We start from the raw sequence: 22,499 nt of genomic DNA, 5'->3' as shown, positions 1-22,499 counted from the left end.
TTGATTGGGTTCAAGTCCAGGCTCTGGGCCACTCAAGGACATTCAGAGACTTATCCTGAAGCCACTCCTGCACTGTCTTGGCTCTGTGCTTAGGGTCGTCATCTTGTTGGAAGGTGAACCTTCGCCGCAGTCTGATGTCCTGAGCACTCTGGAGCAGAATTTCATCAAGAATCTCTCTGTACTTTGCTCTGTTCATCTTTCCCTCAATTCTGACTAGTCTCCCAGTCCCTGCCACTGAAAAACATCCCCACCGCATGATTCTGCCAACACCATGTTTCACTGTAGGGATGGATTTGGCCAGGTGATGAGCGGTGCCTGGTTTCATCCAGATGTGAAGCTTGGCATTCAGGCCAAAAAGTTCAAACTTGCTTTCATCAGACCACCGAATCTTGTTTATCGTGGTATGAGAGTCTTTAGGTACCTTTTGGCAAACTCCAAGGGGGCTGTCTTGTGCCTTTTACTGAGGAGTGGCTTCTGTCTGGCCACGCTACCATAAAGGCTTGATTTGGTAGTGCTGCAAAGATGATTGTCCTTCTGGAAGGTTCTCCCATCTCCACAGAGGAACTCTGGCCCTCTGTCAGACTGACCATCGGATTCTTGGTCACCTCCCTGACCAAGGCTCTTCTCCCCCGATTGCTCAGTTTGGCCTGGTTGACAGCTCTAAGAAGAGTCTTGGTGGTTCCACTGTGTTCTTGGGGACCTACATCGCTGCAGAAATGTTTTGTTACCCTTCTCCAGATCTGTGCCTCTACACAATTCTGTCTCGGAGCTCTACAGACAATTTTTCGACCCCATGACTTGGTTTTTGCTCTGACATGCCCTGTCAACTGTGGGACCTTTTATATAGACAGATGTGTTCCTTTCCAAATCACGTCCAATCAATTGAATTTAACACAGGTGGATTTCTAAAAACCTGTTTCACTTTGTTATTATGGGGTATTGCATGTAGATTGAGAATTTGTATTTATTTAATCAATTTTAGAATAAGGCTGTAATTTAACAAAATGTGGAAAAAATGAAGGGGTGTGAATACTTTCCAAATGCACGGTAAGTATATGTTGGGATAAAGGGTTTTCGTGCCAAATAAACTTGTCTTCCAGGTAACCCATAAATAGACATGCATAGTCAGGAGGTCAAATGCAGCCCATAGCCACACAATGATTTTGTAAATAGTATCAAATAGTAACAATATATATACATACAGTTGAAGTCTGAAGTTTACATACACCTTAGTCAAATACATTTAAACACAGATTTTCACAATTCCTGACATTTAGTCCTAGTAAAAAGTCCCTGTCTTAGGTCAGTTAGGATCACCACTTTAGTTTAAGAATGTGAAATGTCAGAATAATAGAGAGAATTATTTATTTCAGTTTTGATTTATTTCGTCACATTCCCAGTGGGTCAGAAGTTTACATACACTCAATTAGTATTTGGTAGCATTGCCTTTAAATTGTTTAACTTGGGTCAAACATTTAGGGTAGCCTTCCACAAGCTTCCCACAATAAGTTGGATGAACTTTGGAATATTCCTCCTGACAGAGCTGGTGTAGCTGAGTCAGGTTTGTAAGCCTCCCTGCACGCACTCGCTTTTTCAGTTCTGCCCATAAATTTTCTATGGGATTGAGGTCAGGGCTTTGTGATGGCCACTCCAATACCTTGACTTTGTTGTCCTTAAGCCATTTTGCCACAACTTTGGAAGTATGTTTGGGGTCATTGTCCATTTGGAAGACCTATTTGTGACCAAGCTTTAACTTCTTGACTGATATCTTCAGATGTTGCTTAAATATATCCATATAATTGTCCTCCCTCATGATGCCATCTATTTTGTGAAGTGCACCAGTCCCTCCTGCAGCAAAGCACCCTCTTTGTGGGCTATACTCGGCCTTGTCTCAGGATGGTAGGTTGGTGGTTGAAGATATCCCTCTAGTGGTGTGGGGGCTGTGCCTTGGCAAAGTGGGTGGGGTTATATCCTTCCTGTTTGGCCCTGTCCGGGGTTGTCCTCGGATGGGGCCACAGTGTCTCCTGACCCCTCCTGTCTCAGCCTCCAGTATTTATGCTGCAGAAGTTTATGTGTCGGGGGGCTAGGGTCAGTTTGTTATATCTGGAGTACTTCTCCTGTCCTATTCGGTGTCCTGTGTGAGTTTAAGTGTGCTTTCTCTAATTCTCTCTTTCTCTCTTTCTTGCCCTAGGACCATGCCCCAGGACTACCTGACATAATGACTCCTTGCTGTCCCCAGTCCACCTGGCCGTGCTGCTGCTCCAGTTTAAACTGACCTGAGCCCTAGGACCATGCCCCAGGACTACCTGACATGATGACTCCTTGCTGTCCCCAGTCCACCTGGCCGTGCTGCTGCTCCAGTTTAAACTGACCTGAGCCCTAGGACCATGCCCCAGGACTACCTGACATAATGACTCCTTGCTGTCCCCAGTCCACCTGGCCGTGCTGCTGCTCCAGTTTCAACTGTTCTGCCTTATTATTATTCGACCATGCTGGTCATTTATGAACATTTGAACATCTTGGCCATGTTCTGTTATAATCTCCACCCGGCACAGCCAGAAGAGGACTAGCCACCCCACATAGCCTGGTTCCTCTCTAGGTTCCTTCCTAGGTTTTGGCCTTTCTAGGGAGTTTTCCTAGCCACCGTGCTTCTACACCTGCATTGCTTGTTGTTTGGGGTTTTATGCTGGGTTTCTGTACAGCACTTTGAGATATCAGGTGATGTACGAAGGGCTATATAAAATAAATTTGATTGATTGATTGATTGAACAACATGATGCTGCCATCCCAGATGCTTCAAGGTTGGGATAGTGTTCTTCGGCTTGCAAGCATCCCCCTTTTCCCTCCAAACATAATGATGGTCATTATGGCCAAACAGTTCTATTTTTGTTTCATCCGACCAGAGGACATTTCTCCAAAAAGTACAATCTTTGTCACCTTGTGCAGTTGCAAACCGTAGTCTGGCTTTTTCATGGCGGTTTTGGAGCAGTGGCTTCTTCCTTGCTGAGCGGCCTTTCAGGTTATGTTGATATAGGAATCGTTTAACTGTGGATATAGATACCTTTGTACCTGTTTCCTCCAGCATCTTCAAAGGTCCTTTGCTGTTGTTAGGGAGTTGATTTGCACTAAAGTACCTTCATCTCTAGGAGACAGAACGCATTTCCTTCCTGAGCGGTGTGACGGCTGCATGGTCCCATGGTGTTTATACTTGCGTACTATTGTTTGTACAGATGAACGTGGTACCTTCAGGCGTTTGGAAATGGCTCCCAAGGATGAACCAGACTTGTGGAGGTCTACACATTTTTTTCTGAGGTCTTGGCTGATATCTTTTGATTTTCCCATGATGTTAAGCAAAGAGGTACTGAGTTTGAAGGTAGGCCTTGAAATACATCCACAGGTACAACTCCAATTGACTCAAATGACATCAATTAGTCTATCCGAAGCTTCTAAAACCATGACATAATTTTCTGGAATATTCCAAGCTGTTTAAAAGGCACAGTCAACATGGTGCATGTAAACATCTGACCCACTGGAATTGTGATACAGTGAACTATAAGGAAAATAATGTCACGGCTTTCGTTGTGGGAAGGAGGAGCGGACCAAAATGCAGCGCAGTTGTGATTCATTTTATTTAATAAGGAAACTATACACGATAAACTAACAAAATAACAAACGTACGAAAACCGAAAACAGCCCTATCTGGTGCAAAACACAGAGACAGGAACAATCACCCACAAACACACAGTGAAACCCAGGCTACCTAAATATGGTTCCCAATCAGAGACAATGACTAAAACCTGCCCCTGATTGAGAACCATATCAGGCCAAACACAGAAATAGACAAACAAGACATCCAACATAGAATGCCCACTCAGATCACACCCTGACCAACCAAAACATAGAAACATACAAAGTAAACTATGGCCAGGGCGTGACAAATAATCTGTCTGTAAACAATTGTTGGAAAAATTACTTGTGTCATGCACAAAGTAGATGCCCTAACCAACTTGCCAAAACTGTAGTTTATTAAAAAGACATTTGTGGAGTGGTTGAACAACAGGTTTTAATGTCTCCAACCTAAGTGTATGTAATCAGGGCAAGGTGACTGGAAACATGACCGAATACAAACAGTGCAGCTATTCCCTCCGCAAGGCTATCAAACAAGCTAAGCGTCAGTATAGAGACAAAGTAGAATCTCAATTCAACGGCTCAGACACAAGAGGTATGTGGCAGGGTCTACAGTCAATCACGGACTACAAAAAGAAAACCAGCCCAGTCACGGACCAGGATGTCTTGCTCCCAGGCAGACTAAATAACTTTTTTGCCCGCTTTGAGGACAATACAGTGCCACTGACACGGCCTGCAACGAAAACATGCGGACTCTCCTTCACTGCAGCCGAGGTGAGTAAAACATTTAAACGTGTTAACCCTCGCAAGGCTGCAGGCCCAGACGGCATCCCCAGCCGCGCCCTCAGAGCATGCGCAGACCAGCTGGCTGGTGTGTTTACGGACATATTCAATTGATCCCTATCTCAGTCTGCTGTTCCCACATGCTTCAAGAGGGCCACCATTGTTCCTGTTCCCAAGAAAGCTAAGGTAACTGAGCTAAACGACTACCGCCCCGTAGCACTCACATCCGTCATCATGAAGTGCTTTGAGAGACTAGTCAAGGACCATATCACCTCCACCCTACCTGACACCCTAGACCCACTCCAATTTGCTTACCGCCCAAATAGGTCCACAGACGATGCAATCTCAACCACACTGCACACTGCCCTAACCCATCTGGACAAGAGGAATACCTATGTGAGAATGCTGTTCATCGACTACAGCTCGGCATTTAACACCATAGTACCCTCCAAGCTCGTCATCAAGCTCGAGACCCTGGGTCTCGACCCCGCCCTGTGCAACTGGGTACTGGACTTCCTGACGGGCCGCCCCCAGGTGGTCAGGCTAGGCAACAATATCTCCACCCTGTCAGGACCCGGTTACGAACCTGGGTCTCCGGAGTGAGAAACAGTCACTTAACCAACTGAGTCACAAATAGTCAGCAGAACCCAGAAGATGAGGCAGACACAGCAGTACTTAAGACGGTGTATTTAATAAAGTAAAAAGGAGAAGTCCTTCAATACAAAATGGCAAATCCAAAAGGTGGTAGGTATAGCACAAAAAAGCCTCAAGAGATACTCAAAAAACAAAAACAGAATTCCACAAGAGCGTCCACCGGAATCGACAAGAATACACAGAACACTAGGGCTGGGTGCTAACATACAAACACAGAGCACAGAACTGAGGGAAACTAAGGGTTTAAATACAATCAGGGGAAACGAGGCACAGGTGCAAATAATAATGGGAATCAAGGGAAAAAACATAAGGTCAAAAAGCACAATGGGGGCATCTAGTGACCAAAACCCGGAACAACCCTGGCCAAATCCTGACACACCCCGCTGATCCTCAACACTGGGGCCCCACAAGGGTGCTTTCTGAGCCCTCTCCTGTACTCCCTGTTCACCCACGACTGCGTGGCCACGCTCGCCTCCAACACGATCATCAAGTTTGCGGACGACACAACAGTGGTAGGCTTGATTACCAACAACGACGAGACAGCCTACAGGGAGGAGGTGAGGGCCCTCAGAGTGTGGTGTCAGGAAAATAACCTCACACTCAACGTCAACAAAACTAAGGAGATGATTGTGGACTTCAGGAAACAGCAGAGGGAACACCCCTCTATCCACATCGATGGAACAGTAGTGGAGAGGGTAGTAAGTTTTAAGTTCCTTGGCATACACATCACAGACAAACTGAATTGGTCCACCCACAAAGACAGCATCGTGAAGAAGGCGCAGCAGCGCCTCTTCAACCTCAGGAGGCTGAAGAAATTCGGCTTGTCACAAAAAGCACTCACAAACTTCTACAGATGCACAATCGAGAGCATCCTGGCGGGCTGTATCACCGCCTGGTACGGCAACTGCTCCGCCCACAACCGTAAGGCTCTCCAGAGGGTAGTGAGGTCTGCACAACGCATCACCAGGGGCAAACTACCTGCCCTCCAGGACACCTACACCACCCGATGTTACAGGAAGGCCATAAAGATCATCAAGGACAACAACCACCCGAGCCACTGCCTGTTCACCCCGCTATCATCCAGAAGGCGAGGTCAGTACAGGTGCATCAAATCTGGGACTGAGAGACTGAAAACAGTTTCTATCTCAAGGCCATCAGACTGTTAAACAGCAACCACTAACATTGAGTGGCTGCTGCCAACACACTGACTCAACTCCAGCCACTTTAATAATGGGAATTGATGGGAAATGATGTAAAATATATCACTAGCCACTTTAAACAATGCTACCTAATATAATGTTTACATACCCTACATTATTCATCTCATATGTATACGTATATACTGTACTCTATATCATCCACTGCATCTTTATGTAATACATGCAGCACTAGCCACTTTAACTATGCCACTTTGTTTACATACTCATCTCATATGTATAAACTGTACTCGATACCATCTACTGTATCTTGCCTATGCTGCTCTGTACCATCACTCATTCATATATCTTTATGCACATATTCTTTATCCCCTTACATTTGTGTATAAAACAGTAGTTTTGGAATTGTTAGTTAGATTACTTGTTGGTTATTACTGCATTGTCGGAACTAGAAGCACAAGCATTTCGCTACACTCGCATTAACATCTGCTAACCATGTGTATGTGACAAATAAAATTTGATTTGATGTAAACTTCAACTGTGTAATATATATACACTGCTCAAAAAAAATAAAGGGAACACTAAAATAACACATCTTTGATCTGAATTAATGAAATATTCTCATTAAATACTTTTTTCTTTACATAGTAGAATGTGCTGACAACAAAATCACACAAAAATGATCAATGGAAATCAAATGTATCAACCCATGGAGGTCTGGATTTGGGGTCACACTCAAAATTAAAGTGGAAAAACACACTACAGGCTGATCCAACTTTGATGTAATGTCCTTAAAATAAGTCAAAATGAGGCTCAGTAGTGTGTGTGGCCTCCACATGCCTCATCTTGGTACCTAATGGCAGTCAGGCTACCTCTGGCGAGCACATGGAGGGCTGTGCGGCCCCCCAAAGAAATGCAACCCCATACCATGACTGACCCACCACCAAATCGGTCATGCTGGAGGATGTTGCAGGCAGCAGGACGTTCTCCACGGCGTCTCCAGACTGTCACGTCTGTCACATGTGCTCAGTGTGAAACTGCTTTCATCTGTGAAGAGCACAGGGCGCCAGTGGCGAATTTGCCAATCTTGGTGTTCTCTGGCAAATGCCAAACGTCCTGCACGGTGTTGGGCTGTAAGCACAACCCCCACGTGTGGACGTCGGGCCCTTATACCACTCTCATGGAGTCTGTTTCTGACCGTTTGAGCAGACACATGCACATTTGTGGCCTGCTGGAGGTCATTTTGCAGGGTTCTGGCAGTGCTCCTCCTGCTCCTCCTTGCACAAAGGCGGAGGTAGCGGTCCTGCTGCTGGGTTGTTGCCCTCCTATGGCCTCCTCCACGTCTCCTGATGTACTGGCCTGTCTCCTGGTAGCGGCCTCCATACTCTGGACACTACGCTGACAGACACAGCAAACCTTCTTGCCACAGCTCGCATTGATGTGCCATCCTGGATAAGCTGCACTACCTGAGCCACCTGTGTGGGTTGTAGACTCCGTCTCATGCTACCACTAGAATGAAAGCACCGCCAGCATTCAAAAGTGACCAAAACATCAGCCAGGAAGCATAGGAACTGAGAAGTGGTCTGTGGTTACCACCTGCAGAACCACTCCTTTATTGGGGGTGTCTTGCTAATTGCCTATAATTTCCACCTGTTGTCTATTCCATTTGCACAACAGCATGTGAAATTTATTGTCAATCAGTGTTGCTTCCTAAGTGGACAGTTTGATTTCACTGAAGTGTGATTGACTTGGAGTTACATTGTGTTGTTTAAGTATTCCCTTTATTTTTTTGAGCAGTGTATATATATACATACGTACAGGAGGATAGTTGCCAGGTTCAACAAAAAACCTGTAGAATGTGTTGTGTCCCCTCTCTGTTCCAAAAATAACTTGAATTCCTCCAGTCTTTTGTCACATTTTTCAACATCTAGGGCGATGAGAGATATCCAAGTAAACATCACAAATTCTGAATTGTTTTATGAAATCGCCAGTGCCTCTCAAATATGAGGGCAATTGTCTTATACTGGGGTGAATAACTTCAATTGGGGGAGTTAGAATAGTGGAATACACAAGGTTCAATTTTGAAATTTGGTAGTGCATCAGCAGTTTTCCTCATGTCAATCACTGACAGTCAGTCAATTAGCCCATGTCAGCTAACATTTTATAGATTGATAGGTAAGTTAGTCTAGCCAGCTATCTAAATATTTGGAGCAATCAGGGGCCCTGACCTCCAGGGGTCCCCATTGATTTTGTTAGTCCCTCTCACTCAGATATCCTATGTGTAACAGTATAACTTTAGACCGTCCCCTCGCCCATACTCGGGTGCGAACCAGGGACCCTCTGCACACATCAACAACAGTCACCCACGAAGCTTCATTACCCAAGGGGAACAACTACTTCAAGGTCTCAGAGCAAGTGACGTCACCGATTGAAACGCTATTTAGCGCGCACCACCGCTAACTAAGCTAGCCGTTTCACATCCGTTACATATGCACATGGCAAAATGTGTAAAATTGCAACCAAATCTTGCTTAGGGCCCCCTAAAGTGACTGATGATTGTCTGAAAGAAATTGATATAAAGAAAATTCTGGAAGCTGTTTTGTTAGACTTCAGTGCATCTGTTGACATTATCAATCATAGTTTGCGAGGGGTGGCGCAGTGGTTAAGGGCACTGTACTGCAGCGCCATCAGAGACTCTGGGTTCGCGCCCAGGCTCTGTCGTAACCGGCCGCGACCGGTGGGGCGACGCACAATTGGCCTAGTGTCGTTAGGGAGGGCTTGGGCGGTAGGGATGTCCTTGTCTCATCGCGCACCAGCAACTCCTGTAGCTGGACGGGCGCAGTGCATGCTAACTAAGGTTGCCAGGTACACAGTGTTTCCTCCAGCACATTGGTGTGGCTGGCTTCCAGGTTGGATGTGCGCTGTGTTAAGAAGCAGTGCGGCTGGTTGGGTTGTGTATCGGAGGACGCATGACTTTCAACTTTTGTCTCTCCCGAGTCCGTACGGGAGTTGTAGCGATGAGACAAGATAGTAACTACTAGAACAATTGGATACCATGAAATTGGGGAGAAAAAGGGGTAAAAATGCCACACAAAAAAAAAAAAAAAAAAAATAGTTTGCTGCTGAAAAAAACAGGTGTGTTATGGCTCTACATCCTCTGCCACACAGGGGGTGTTATTTAATGGAAGCCTATTACTAATGACCTACAACTAGCCTTGAGTAAAGCCTATGTACTGATGATTCAACATTATATGTCAGCTACCACAACAAGTGAAATCACTGCAACACTTAAAGAGCTGCAGTCAGTTTTATAATCGATGGCTACTAATAAGCTGGACCTAAATATAAAATAAATAAAAGCATTGTATTTGGCCCAAATCATTTTCTAAACCGCATCTAAATCTTGTAATGAATAATGTGGCAATTGAGCATGTTGAGGACACTAAACTGCTTGGTGTAATGATTGACCAGGGATGGGTGACTTTGATGGGGGTGGGGGCCACAAAAAACTGAAATCATGAGGGGCTGCATCGGCTCGTGGGTCTGCGTACCCGCATCCACATCCAATAATTCTCTAAATTCTAGACCTCACCTTAATCTGATAATGAATGGTGTGGCTGTTGAACAAATTGAGGAGATTAAATGACTTGGCGTTACCTTAGATTGTAAACTGTCATGGTCAAAACATAGATTCAATGGTTGTAAAGATGGAGAAAGGTCTGTCTGTAATAAAGAGATGCTCTGCTTTTTCGACCACACACTCAACAAAGCCAGCCTTGCAGGCTCTAGTTTTATCTTATCTTGATCATTGTCCAGTCATATGGTCAAGTGCTGCAAAGAAAGACCTAGTTAAACTGCGACTGGCCCAGAACTGAGCCACACATCTTGCTCTTCATTGTAATCAGAGGACTAATAGTAATGCTATGCATGCCAGTCTCTCTTGGCTAAAGATGGAGGAAAGACTGACTGCATCACTTCTTCTTTTTCTAAGAAACAATGTGTTGGAAATTCCAAATTGTTTGCATGGTCAACTTACAAAGCACTGACACACACACTTACCCCACCAGACATGCCACCAGGGGTCTTTTCACATTCCCAAGGTCCAGAACAAATTCAAGGAAATGTACAGTATTATACAGAGCCATGAGTGCATGGAACTCCATTCCATCTTACATAGTGCAAAACCTGGTTTAAAAACCCCCAAATAAAGCAACACCTCACAGCACAATGCCTCTCCCCCATGTGACCTACTTGTGTGTATGTACTGACATATATGGGTACTGACAGATGCACACACACTACATGTTAATGTTTTTAAATGTATGTCAATTGTAAAGTATTTAAAAATAAAAATAATTATACTGTGTTTTTATTGTAGGAACACAAAGTACAAATAAAGTCAAATAAAAGAACAAAAAAAAAGATCTGTCAGTTACAGTGCACGTCATACCTTCATCATCATATCATCATATTAGTTACATTAACATCTTTGAATTAGACCTTTTCCAAGTACGAAAATTTTCCCCATTTTCCCCAGTATTCTTGACCTCTCTCCTGTTGAGTTCTTAAAGCAAAGGTCATACGCTCCATGTGGTGTATTTCTTCTACAATGTCTATCTATTGTGTCACTGTGGGGGGGTCTTTTGTAGCCATTTCCTAGTTATAGCCTTTTTACTGGCTGCCAGTAGGTCCTTCAAGAGGTACTTTTCTCTATTGTGTAAGTTATCAGGTGTTTCACCCATGTACAAAGAAATTAATGTTTGTTCTATGTCAAATCCCATTATTTTTCCAATGCTAGATCTTATTTCTCCCCAATGAGCCAGTCTGTTTTGATTTCAGTTTAGGTGTTATGAAGAAACGTATAACATTCTGTTGCCCTTGGCGTTGGCTAATGGGCATCCTAATAAATAAAAAAGGAGACAAACACACACACTCTAACACACTCAGTTTACAAATAAACCCATGGAAATATTGTAGTATTGTACATTTCTAATAATAATTGAATAAGAATGTTGTAATGTGTGTATATGGTATTGTAGGCTGTTTTTTTTGTTGTGATTTGTTGTAATTGTTTTAATCCTGTTTGGACTCAAGGAATGGGGACCTAATAAATACTAAATAGCCTACTAAAGGCTAGAAGCGGCTCTGGGACAATCCATATTACTTTCGATTTTCCTTTTACACTCTTCAAATAAGTGGATTCAGCTATTTCAGCCACACCCATTGCTGACAGGTGCATAAAACGAGCACACAGTCATGCAATCTCCATAGACAAACATTGGCAGTAGAATGGCCTTACTGAAGAGCTCAGTAACTTTCAATGTGGCACCATCATAGGATGCCACCTTTCCAACAAGTCATTTCATCAAATTGCTGCCCTGCTAGAGCTGCCCTGGTCAACTGTAAGTGTTCTTATTGTGAAGTGGAAACATCTAGGAGCAACAACAGCTCAGCCACGAAGTGGAAGGCCACACAAGCTCACAGAACGGGACCGTGAATGCTTAAGCGAGTAAAAATCTTCTGTCCTCAGTTGCAACACTCACTACCGAGTTCTAAACTGCCTCTGTAAGCAACATCAATGCCAATCGTTGGCTGGAGTGGTGCAAAGCTTGCCGCCATTGGACTCTGGAGTAGTGGAAATGTGTTCTCTGGAGTGATGAATCACGCTTTACCATCTGGCAGTCCGACGGACGAATCTGGGTTTGGCGGATGCCAGGAGAACGCTCCCTGCCCGAATGAATAATGTCAACTGTAAAGTTTGGTGGATGAGGAATAATGGTCTGGGGCTGTTTTTCGATGTGGAAGAACTTGACTGGTCTGCACAGAGCCCTGACCTCAACCCCATCAAACACCTTAGGGATGAATTGGAATGCCGACTGCGAGCCAGGCCTAATTGCCCAACATCAGTGCCCGACCTCACTAATGTTCGTGGCTGAATGGAAGCAAGTCCCTGCAGCAATGTTCCAACATCTAGTGAAAAGCCTCCCTAGAAGAGTGGAGGCTGTTATAGCAGCAAAAGGGGGACCAACTCCATATTAATGCCCATGATTTTGGAATGAGATGTTCGATGAGCAGGTTTCCACATACTTTTGGTCATGTAGTGTAGCTTCAGCCACGGTCCTACTTTTTCTTGAGCAGATGGTCAGGGGGCCGGAACAGAACTGCAAAAACTTTGTAGACTGCAAGAAGCCCAAACAAATGCAATATTTAACTAAAATATAATAATTTCAAACCATGGTTACATTTATATACGATCACGTTTTTACAGTCTTGTGCACAATAATTAAAATAGATATAATAAAATAAAAACGCAAAAGAAATCTGAGAATTTGAGGAACTAGAAGGTAAATTACTAGAATAATAATTTCCCAAGGATATCTAATGGTTTCCCTCTGACTGGTCGCGTGGACATGCAAATTAGCCACAAAAAGTATCTAAAGAAGGCGGACCAAATCTGTGTCAGTATTTGGCTTGGTTAGTTTCGTAGGTATTTCAGTGTTCGGTCATTCTCTGAAAATGGCATCCGGGGAAAGGGCTTTCTGGCTTGAACTATTGAAGCATAAGAGCAAACGTCAAACCAGATTCCAAGTAGGCCTATAATCACTATTACTTCATTTTGCGAGGCGCACACATTGCGTCCTGGCACGCATCCACTTCAATGAAAGCGGGTCAGGATTTTCTCTCTCGTGCTCGCGCAATGGCGGAGGCGAGCCCCAACAGGAAAACCCCGAGTCAGCAAGTAGCCTAATCCACGTAGTCTATTGCAATACATTCTCAGTAGACCCTTTATGAGCAAATAATTCGCAGTTTTAGCGAATCCTTGAATTCAGAAGCCAATAATTGGATAAACGTATTGCTCGACACCTACAGGACTGGGAAATGCATTCTAAAATGTCAGGATCAATAATTTTATAAAAATGTGTCATGGGTTTTTATAGAGTCACTGAAATACAATACATTAACCCCATTGAAACAAAGCATATCCCTTATAGAATACCCGAATATTCGGCCTGACATATGATTTTGATATTGCATGTTTGTTTCATACTCATGCAAGTGTAGAATTACTTATCCACACCAAATAAACATAATAGAATAGGAGTAGAATACATTGAAATGGTAAACTACACCCGCTGCTGCAACCTGGTCTCAGAGAATGTTGTATTATTCTGTACATACATTTGAGAAAAAGCTCCATTTAGTAAGGAAGTTACGTTTAATACGGTATGTATTAATTTGTGGATGTCCATTATCCATTTCGTATGATTTGCAACGAATTACAGCAGCTACTCTTCTTGAGGTCCACACGATGTTACAAATTTGCTAAATGTACAATATGTTACGAAATCCAATTTGTTGTGGCTAATGTTAAGATTAGGAGTTATGTTAAAGGGTTAAGGTTAGGGTACGGGTTAGCTAAAAGGGTTAAGGTTAGGGTTAGCTAACATGCTAAGTAGTTGCAGAATTGCTCAAAAGTAGTAAGTAGCTGAAAAGTTGCTCAAATGCTAAGGTTGTCCATGATGAGTTTCAAACATACAACCCTAGTTGCTAGACATTCACGTTATATGCCCACCTATTCATCCATCCATCCCAATCAACCACTCTCCTTTAGTTTTTTACCTTGAGTAACCTTCTGTCTTATGTAACCATACCAAACATAATATAGCATACTAATTTGATTGTCCCGGAATCACGTTTACTATGTTACTTCTAGTGTATGAGACCAGGCTGTATTTATGGCAACACATTTTATTATGCATTATCTGTTTGTTATTAATTTCCTTCTAATGGCCTAGCCCGAAAGTAGTTTCTAGGCAGCCTCCATTGGTGTCTGAGAAAAATACAGAAAATAATATGATTTACCTTCCATGTGTGCGCTACTTTGGGTTAGTCTGACTTCTGCGATCTGGACACACCTTCCAAATAGTCCACGCCTACTGCGTCCAAAACCTTGCCACTGGGTGGGGTCGACGCCAGGATTCGCTTTAATTGGCCCCCAATGAGAAACTTAACAACTCTATGTCGCGCAGGTCCCAGTCCGACATGGGTCGAGCGATATAAATAGTGTATTGGTGCCTTGGTGCAAGATGAGCACCGATACCCGATAGACTTGCATGTGTTTCCCCATGAACATAGCAAAAAGGATGCTGCAGCAAGCCCTCAAAGTGTCTGGTCGCAGTATGACCCCGCTGATCAAGTGGATGGAGAATTGGGCTGAGAGCTCAGTTGGCCAGAAGAAGATAGAGGCGGCGCACAGGGTGAAAACTCTGGAGGAAATGCCGGGACCCACCGTCGCCAAATTTGTGTGGGACCTCTTCGCCAAACGGGGACTGTCCCGCCTCCACGAGCTGCAGGTAAATTATTTTGATGACTTGTTCATTTTTTTTTTATTCACGACTTTCTTTCTATTAAAGCAAGACAGGCGCGTGAATGTATGGGATTAGTGTTTCATAATGACGGATAAACAGCAATACCGTAAGCAATGTTTCATTGGCAGATTTAACTGGTCATCACACATTGTCTTGTAATAGATAGGTTATGGCATTGCTGTTGGGTGTGGCATGGTCTTGTAGGGCAGACACTCTGTCACAGCCTCTCCTTACTTGTAGGCTACTGTATAACTTAACCACCAGTGTGTAATGTAAGTGCCCAGCAATTAAAAAGCAATGAGAGGGCCAACATAAGCTATACTGTGATGACCTAAATGCACCAGACATGCAGTTGCATATGCATAGACTATGTTAGATAAATGGTATACATACATCAGTTCTTTTACACTGATAGGGCAATGAGCAGGAAAGTGCCGTAGGCCACTAGGGCACATTTTCTGTGCTTTGGGAAATACCTGCTGCCTCATAGGTGTAGATGGGGAGCACAAGGAGCAAAGCACAAAGCTTTCTATCACAGCTTGACGGGTGCTCCCAAAGCTTTGAAAGTATTTCTACAGATTTTGTCCTTACACTTTACATCAAGCAGTTTTAAAATCAAATGACATTTAATTTAAAACATGGGCCAAATACAACAGGTTTAGACCTTAGTGAAATGCTTAGTTACAGGCCCTTAACCAACATGGCAGTTTTAAGAAAAATATGTGTTGAGTAAAAAATGAATAAGTAAAAAAAATAAAAAATAAAGAGCAGCAGTAAAATAACAATAGCAAGGCTATATACAGGGGGTACCGGTACAGAGTAAATGTGCGGGGGCACCAGTTAGTCGAGGTAATTGAGGTAATATGTACATGTCTGTAGAGTTAAAGTGACTATGCATAGATAATAAACAGAGAGTAGCAGCAGCAGTGTAAAAGGGGGGGCAATGCAAATAGTCTGGGTAACCATGTGATTAGCTGTTCAGGATTCTTATGGCTTGGGGGTAGAAGCTGTTAAGAAGCCTTTTGGACTGAGACTTTGCGCTCCGGTACCGCTTGCGGTGCGGTAGAGAACAGTCTATGACTAGGGTGGCTGGAGTCTTTTTTTTAGGGGCCTTCCTCTGACACCACCTGGTATAGAGGTCCTGGATGGCAGGAAGCTTGGCCCCAGTGTAGTACTGGGCCGTACGCACTACCCTCTGTAGTGCCTTGCGGGCGAAGGCCCGAGCAGTTTCCATACCAGGCAGTGATGCAACCAGCCAAGATGCTCTCGATGGTGCAGCTGTAGAACTTTTTGAGGATCTGAGGACCCATGCCAAATCCTTTCAGTCAATATTTTTCGTGCCCTCTTCACGACTGTCTTGGTGTGTTTGGACCATGATAGTTTGTTGGTGATGTGGACACCAAGGAACCTGAAGCTCTCAACCTGCTTCACTACAGCCCCGTCGATGAGAATGGGGTCGTGCTCGGTCCTCCTTTTCCTGTGGTCCACAATCATCTCCTTTCTCTTGATCACGTTGAGGGAGAGGTTGTTGTCTTGACACCACACGGCCAGGTCTCTGACCTCCTTATAGGCTGTCTCATCTTTGTCTGTGATCAGGCCAACCACTGTTGTGCCACCTGCGAACTTAATGATGGTGTTGGAGTCGTGCCTGGCCATGCAGTCATGTGTGAACAGGGAGTACATTTACATATTTACATTTAAGTAATTTAGCAGACGCTCTTACAAGAGGGGACTGAGCACACGCACCCCTGAGGGGCCCCCGTGTTGATGATCAGTGTGGCAGATGTGTTGATGCCTACCCTTGCCACCTGGGGGGCGGCCCATCAGGAAGTCTAAGGATTCAGTTGCAGAGGGAGGTGTAGTAGTCTGTAATAGTTTGCAAGCCCTGCCACATCCGACAAGCATCGGAGCCGGTGTAGTACGATTCTTTATCCTGTATTGACTCTTTGCCTGTTTGATGGTTTGTTATAGGGCAAAGCGGGATTCCTTATATCCTTCCGGGTTAGATTCCCACTCCTTGAAAGTGGCAGCTCTACCCTTTAGCTCAGTGTGGATGTTGCATGTAATCCATAGCTTCTGGTTGGGGTATGTATGTACAGTCATGTATGTACAGTCATAGAACTGTAGCTAGGTCTGCTCACAACATGTTGATGCTACATCCATAGAAATAGATTATTTCTAATTCTATGGATGGTTCCATCTCCAGTGAATCATGCCATCTATATGCGTTGTGTACTAATGTGTTGTCTTCTCCCAGATTGAGGGTGTGAAGCGCTATGGGCCGATGTGGAAGGCCAGCTTCGGCCCTATCCTGACGGTGCACGTGGCAGAGCCAGCCCTGATTGAGCAAGTTCTGAGGCAGGAGGGCAAGACCCCCATCCGCTCTGACCTCTCCTCCTGGAAGGACTACAGGAAACAACGAGGTCATGGCTACGGACTGCTCACAGCGTGGGTACCATCACTCTCCTCCTTTGCTGTCTCCCCTCCCATGCTTGTCATGCTAATCTGAGCTGTTCTGACATCAGGTTCATGTGCTGTTGACAGGAAGCAGGAAAGATTAACAGAGATGAAACAAATACTTAAAGGGATACTTCAGGATTTTGGCAATTAAGCCCTTTATCTACTTCCCTAGAGTCTGATGAACTCGTGGATACCATGTCTCTGTGTGCAGTTTGAAGGAAGTTGCTAACTGGCATTAGCACAATTGCTAACTAGCGTTTAGGGCAATGAATGGAAGTCTATGGTATTGACTTCCAGTCAATGTGCTAACACTAGTTAGCATTGGCTAGCGAAACTACCTCTAACTTCCTTCATACTGGATGCAGAGACATATAAATGGTATCCATGAGTTTGCCAAAATCCTGAAGTATCCCTTTAAGACAAAGGACTAATTGGTCTAGACACAGACAGACACAGACAGAGACTCAGGAAAGAGACAGATGTCAGCCTATGATCTATTATTACCTATGGGTTATAACATAATGAGCAGGAATATGAAAATGCTCACAGTTCAATTACAGTTCAATCAAGTAGCCTACAGTTACAGTTGGCTCAGCCTGTATAAAACATGTAAACTATCGCTGGGAACTTTAAATAAATTCCCTGTTTTTCCAAAAAACCTGGTTGGAGGATTTGGATTTCCTGCTTATTCCCTCCATATTACAGGAATTTTCGGGAAAGCCATGGAATTTATTGAAAGTTCTAGGAATTTTGCAACGCTAACCTTAACTCTCTTCAGTGAAGGGGAGGAGTGGCAGGCAGTGCGGACTCTCCTGGGGAAGCACATGCTACATCCAAAGGCGGTGGAGGCCTACGACACCACTCTAAATGCCGTTGTTGATGACCTCATTGCTAAGCTCCGCCGCAGCAGGCACCAGAACCCCTGCGGTCTCGTCCCGAACATCAGCAGTGAGTTCTACCTCTTCGGCCTTGAAGGTAAGACCTATTTGCACTCAACCTGTTCTCTTTGTTTTTATTTTTACTTTTACACGGTGACATATGAGTTCAGCATCTGAGGTCAGGTGTAAGGTTATCTGAGATCAGTCCTGTAATAAGACACAAGATCAGGAAGCAACTTTATTGTATCAATGTCAATTAGCATTGTGGGCTTCTAGTTTTGTCTATTACCACCACTTACTTGTGTATGGTAGGATAGCGTATTCTGACAAGTCTATAATAGGCTTGATTGGATCTGTATTACAGAGGGAAAACAAACAAAGCCCTTCTGGAAAGCCCTTCAAACCCTTCTCACCCTTGACCTGTGCCTGTCTTCCTCTCTGCAGGGATCTCCTCAGTCTTGTTCGAGTCCAAGATTGGTTGCCTAGACCCTGTGGTTCCCACGGAGACAGAGTGTTTCATCCAGTCCATTAACACCATGTTTGTCATGACACTCCTCACCATGGCTATGCCCGCCTGGTTACACAAGCTGTTCCCCATGCCCTGGGACACTTTCTGCCAATGCTGGGACTACATTTTCCAATTCGGTGAGCTGCCATCTTTGATAGCTTCATACTATTGTTACATATGGTGTATTTATTCCTTGTGTTATTATCATTCTATTATATATATCTTTCCCCTCTGCATTGTTGGGAAGGGACCATAAGTAAGCATGTCACTGTTAGTCTACAACTGTTGTTTACGAAGCATGTGACAAATAAAATTGCTCCACCTTGGTTTAATTCTGTCAACTTTTTAGTACATGTCACCTCATACATTAGATCTATTTAACCTCACTGACCTACTTATAGTTATTAGATGCCCCCTGTGGTTATCGATTTCTAGTAACTTGCTATAAATCGTTCCCATTCAGTAGGACCCATAGTGTGTGTGGCTGCCTTTCATTCATCACATGTAATCTCTGTAGTAAGCTTTACCGGAGGTCTATTTTTTATTTTCCAAGCTATACAGATTTCCTTAGTTAGACTAGAGCTCCTTCAGATCTGGGTTCAAAAACTATTTGAAATACTTCAGCTGGAAGTGATTGATGATTGGTGCTTTGGAACCAATGCAAGCCCCGCCCATCTGGGATTTGTTAGGCTAAAGCAAACGCTGAAAGTATTTAAAATATTTAAAAGAGTATTTGAACCCAGATCTGAGATTTTTTTACTCTGATCTGACTCCTGATCTCTCTCCTTGCAGCTAAAGGTCACATTGACCAGCGTCTGAAGGAGGAAGCGGAGAAGGTGGCGCGGGGAGAGGAGGTGGAGGGGCGATATCTGACCTACATCCTGACCCGCACAGGGCTGCCCATGAAGACGGTGTACAGCAACGTCACGGAGATGCTTCTGGCTGGGGTGGACACGGTGAAGAGAAACTCTCATGTCTTCTTCCTCTTGCATCTCTCCCTCCTCATTGTCTTCTCTGTCCTAATCGCTCCATCTTTGAGCCTGCTCTTTACTATTAGTTTATAAAATATCCAATAGTCATACATCTTCATTTCCTCTCACTCCTAGTCAAAAGTATACTATATCCTTGAGTAAATCACAGCATACTACCTCTTCTTAAGCTGTAAGGAGCTCACTATCCTCTCCATCCACTGCTAGGGACCTTATGGTGAATGATCCTTCTGGCGTGCTGACCTGTTGTGTTCTGTGTGTGTTCAGATCTCCAGCACCATGTCCTGGTCCCTGTACGAACTATCTCGGCACCCCGAGGTGCAGGCCTCGTTGAGGGAGGAGGTACTGGCCGTGATGGGGGGTCGGAGGGTGCCTGGGGCTGTTGACGTGGCTCGCATGCCCCTCATGAAGGCTGTGGTGAAGGAGGTGCTCAGGTAAGTGCTCATCTCTCCTCATTATGTAATTAAGGGAAGCTCATTTCATCCACTACCAATTTGAATTAACTATGTACCCCTGATTCAATCAACTACAACCAATTGATCAATCATTAGACTGATCAGTCACACTGACATTGTTATGTTTTGGCTTCTCCAGACTTTATCCTGTTATTGCGGCCAATGCCAGGGTCATCGGTGACAAAGACATCCAGGTCGGAGGCTACCTCCTCCCCAAAAACGTAAGTGTTGACTTGATGTTGAGTGCTTCTTTGTCCAAATTTTTTGAACAATCTGATGTGATATTATGGTGGGAAGAAGGCAAATATATGTAATGGAAGGATTTTACCAAGTTTTTTTAACTGATTCCTACCAATTCACAAGTCTATCTTATCCAGACTCTGATCACCCTCTGCCACTTCGCCACATCCCGGAATGCAGCATTTTTCCCGAACCCAGATACATTCCAGCCCCATCGCTGGCTGAACAGGTACAAAGGCCACCACCCTTATGCCTCAGTGCCCTTCGGCGTGGGCAAACGCAGCTGCATCGGCCGCCGCATCGCAGAGCTGGAGGTCTACCTGGCACTGGCACGAGTGAGTAGATCTTTGGTCACTTTTACAGCTAGGCTTTGGCAGTGAGGTTCTCTGTAAATGACATATCATTTCCATAGCGTTTTGAGTCCCAGTACATTTTCATCCTCATAGTGGACTTCCATTCTTCCAAGTACTGTACATGTGAGGGGCGCCCTCTCATTTTCTCAACCCCTCTCCTGGTCCCCTCAGATTCTGATGCAGTTTGATGTGAAGCCCAATCCAGAAGGCAGTGGTGCAGCAGTCAAACCCATGACCCGGACACTGCTGGTGCCAGAGAGCGAGATCAACCTGCAGTTCATCGAGAGATGACATGCTGAACACTAGCTATGTGCATTTGACAGTGACTGACAATCCCAGTCTCTCAGAGTGAGACAAATGGGAGCACTGGGGGAGAAAGAGGGCCCAACTGAAGCTGAAACCCTGCAGGCCTCAACCCACAGACCAGGCCCTCAGACCCTCAGAACTCAAGCCCAGATGGTTTGGGCATAGTACTTTAATGACAAGTGATTTTCCATCTCAATACCAGGTTGATTACCCTTGCACCACTTAAACCTTGTGCTTTATTCAATAATGCTCATGAGTGCAATATCACTTATACTTGTGGTTTAGATTGTAGCCAATGATATTACCAGTAGCCAATGATATTCTCAGTGAAATCTCTGTTAACTACATTATGTTCCTCTCACCTAACAAGACATGAATTGCAATTTTACTGATTTTATTAAATTAAGTTGCAAGTGTGCATCTTGATCATAGCATGTAATGGCCAGTCCACCAAAACCAGAATCACCCCTTTAGGCAGTCTTCAAGATTAATTTATTATAGGCCTATTTGTGTACAGTACCAGTAAAACATTTGGACACACCTACTCATCCAAGAGTATTTTTGTAAAAAAAATGTTTTACTGTTTTCTGCATTGTAGAATAATAGTGAAGACACCAACACTATGAAATAACACATATGGAATCATGTAGTAGCCAAAAAAGTGTTAATCAAATGTTATATTTGAGATTCTTCAAAGTAGCCACCCTTTGCCTTGACAACAGCTTTGCACACTCTTGGCATTCTCTGAACCAGTTCATGAGGTAGTCACCTGGAATGCATTTCAATTAACAGGTGTCAATTTGTGGAATGTATTTTAATGCGTTTGATCCAATCAATTGGGTTGTGACAAGATAGGGTTGATATACAGAAGATAGCCCTATTTGGTAAAATACCAAGTCCATACTATGGCAAGAACAGCTCAAATAAGCAAAGAGAAACGACATTCCATCATTACTTTAAGACATGAAGGTCAGTCAATCCGGAAAATGTCAAGAACTTTGAAAGTTTCTTGAAGTGCAGTCAATGATGAAACTGGCTCTCATGAGGATCGCCACAGGAAAGGAAGACCCAGAGTTATATCTGCTGCAGATGATATGTTCATTAGAGTTACCAGCCTCAGAAATTGCAGCCCAAATAAATGCTTCACAGAGTTCCAGTAGCAGACACATCTCAACATCAACTGTTCAGAGGAGACTGTGTGAATCAGGCCTTCATGGACGAATTGCTACAAAGAAACCACTTGTAAAGTATACCAATAAGAAGAAGAGACTTGCTTGGGCCAAGAAACACGAGCAATGGACATTAGAACGGTGTAAATCTGTCCTTTGGTCTGAACAGTCCAAATTTGAGCTTTTGGTTCCAACCGCCGTGTCTTTGTGAGACGCAGAGTAGGTGAACGAATAATCTCGGCATGTGTGTTTCCCACCGTGAAGCATGGAGGAGGTGGTGATATGGTGTGAGGGTGCTTTGATGGTGACACTGTCAGTGATTTATTTAGAATTCAAGGAACACTTAACCAGCATGGCTACCACAGCATTCTGCAGCGATACGCCATCCCATCTGGCTTGCGCCATCCTATCTTAGTGGGACGATCACTTGTTTTTCAACAGGACAATGACCTAACACACCTCCAGGCTGTGTAAGAGATATTTGACCAAGAAGGAGAGTGATGGAGTGCTTCATCAGATGACCTGGCCTCCACAATCACCCGACCTCAACC

The 22,499-nt window shown here is 44.1% G+C and overlaps 1 protein-coding gene across 1 annotated transcript; it reads left to right on the top strand.

Annotated features, from left to right (window-relative positions):
* The first annotated feature begins 14,252 nt into the window (after nucleotides 1–14,252).
* Nucleotides 14,253–21,398, top strand: LOC135527292 (25-hydroxyvitamin D-1 alpha hydroxylase, mitochondrial-like). Its single transcript, XM_064955884.1, has 9 exons — nucleotides 14,253–14,575; nucleotides 16,848–17,038; nucleotides 17,829–18,025; nucleotides 18,373–18,573; nucleotides 19,229–19,392; nucleotides 19,693–19,859; nucleotides 20,020–20,101; nucleotides 20,258–20,455; nucleotides 20,645–21,398. The coding sequence occupies exons 1-9, from the start codon at nucleotides 14,336–14,338 to the stop codon at nucleotides 20,762–20,764; spliced, it is 1,560 nt and encodes a 519-aa protein (XP_064811956.1). The 5' UTR covers nucleotides 14,253–14,335; the 3' UTR covers nucleotides 20,765–21,398.
* Nucleotides 21,399–22,499: the final 1,101 nt, after the last annotated feature.

Source organism: Oncorhynchus masou, chromosome 5 (assembly GCF_036934945.1).
Source record: "Oncorhynchus masou masou isolate Uvic2021 chromosome 5, UVic_Omas_1.1, whole genome shotgun sequence".
Lineage (NCBI taxonomy): Eukaryota > Metazoa > Chordata > Actinopteri > Salmoniformes > Salmonidae > Oncorhynchus > Oncorhynchus masou.
The sequence above is the reverse complement of the archived record's forward strand: the minus strand, read 5'-3'. Positions and strand labels throughout refer to the sequence as shown.

Bases quoted from the DNA above. Each gene is read 5' to 3' on its own strand.
- LOC135527292 (XM_064955884.1), top strand. From the start codon at position 14,336: ATGTGTTTCCCCATGAACATAGCAAAAAGGATGCTGCAGCAAGCCCTC. The intron at 18,574-19,228 runs GTGAGCTGCCAT...CTCTCCTTGCAG, and splicing joins GGACTACATTTTCCAATTCG to CTAAAGGTCACATTGACCAG. The intron at 19,393-19,692 runs GTGAAGAGAAAC...GTGTGTGTTCAG, and splicing joins TTCTGGCTGGGGTGGACACG to ATCTCCAGCACCATGTCCTG.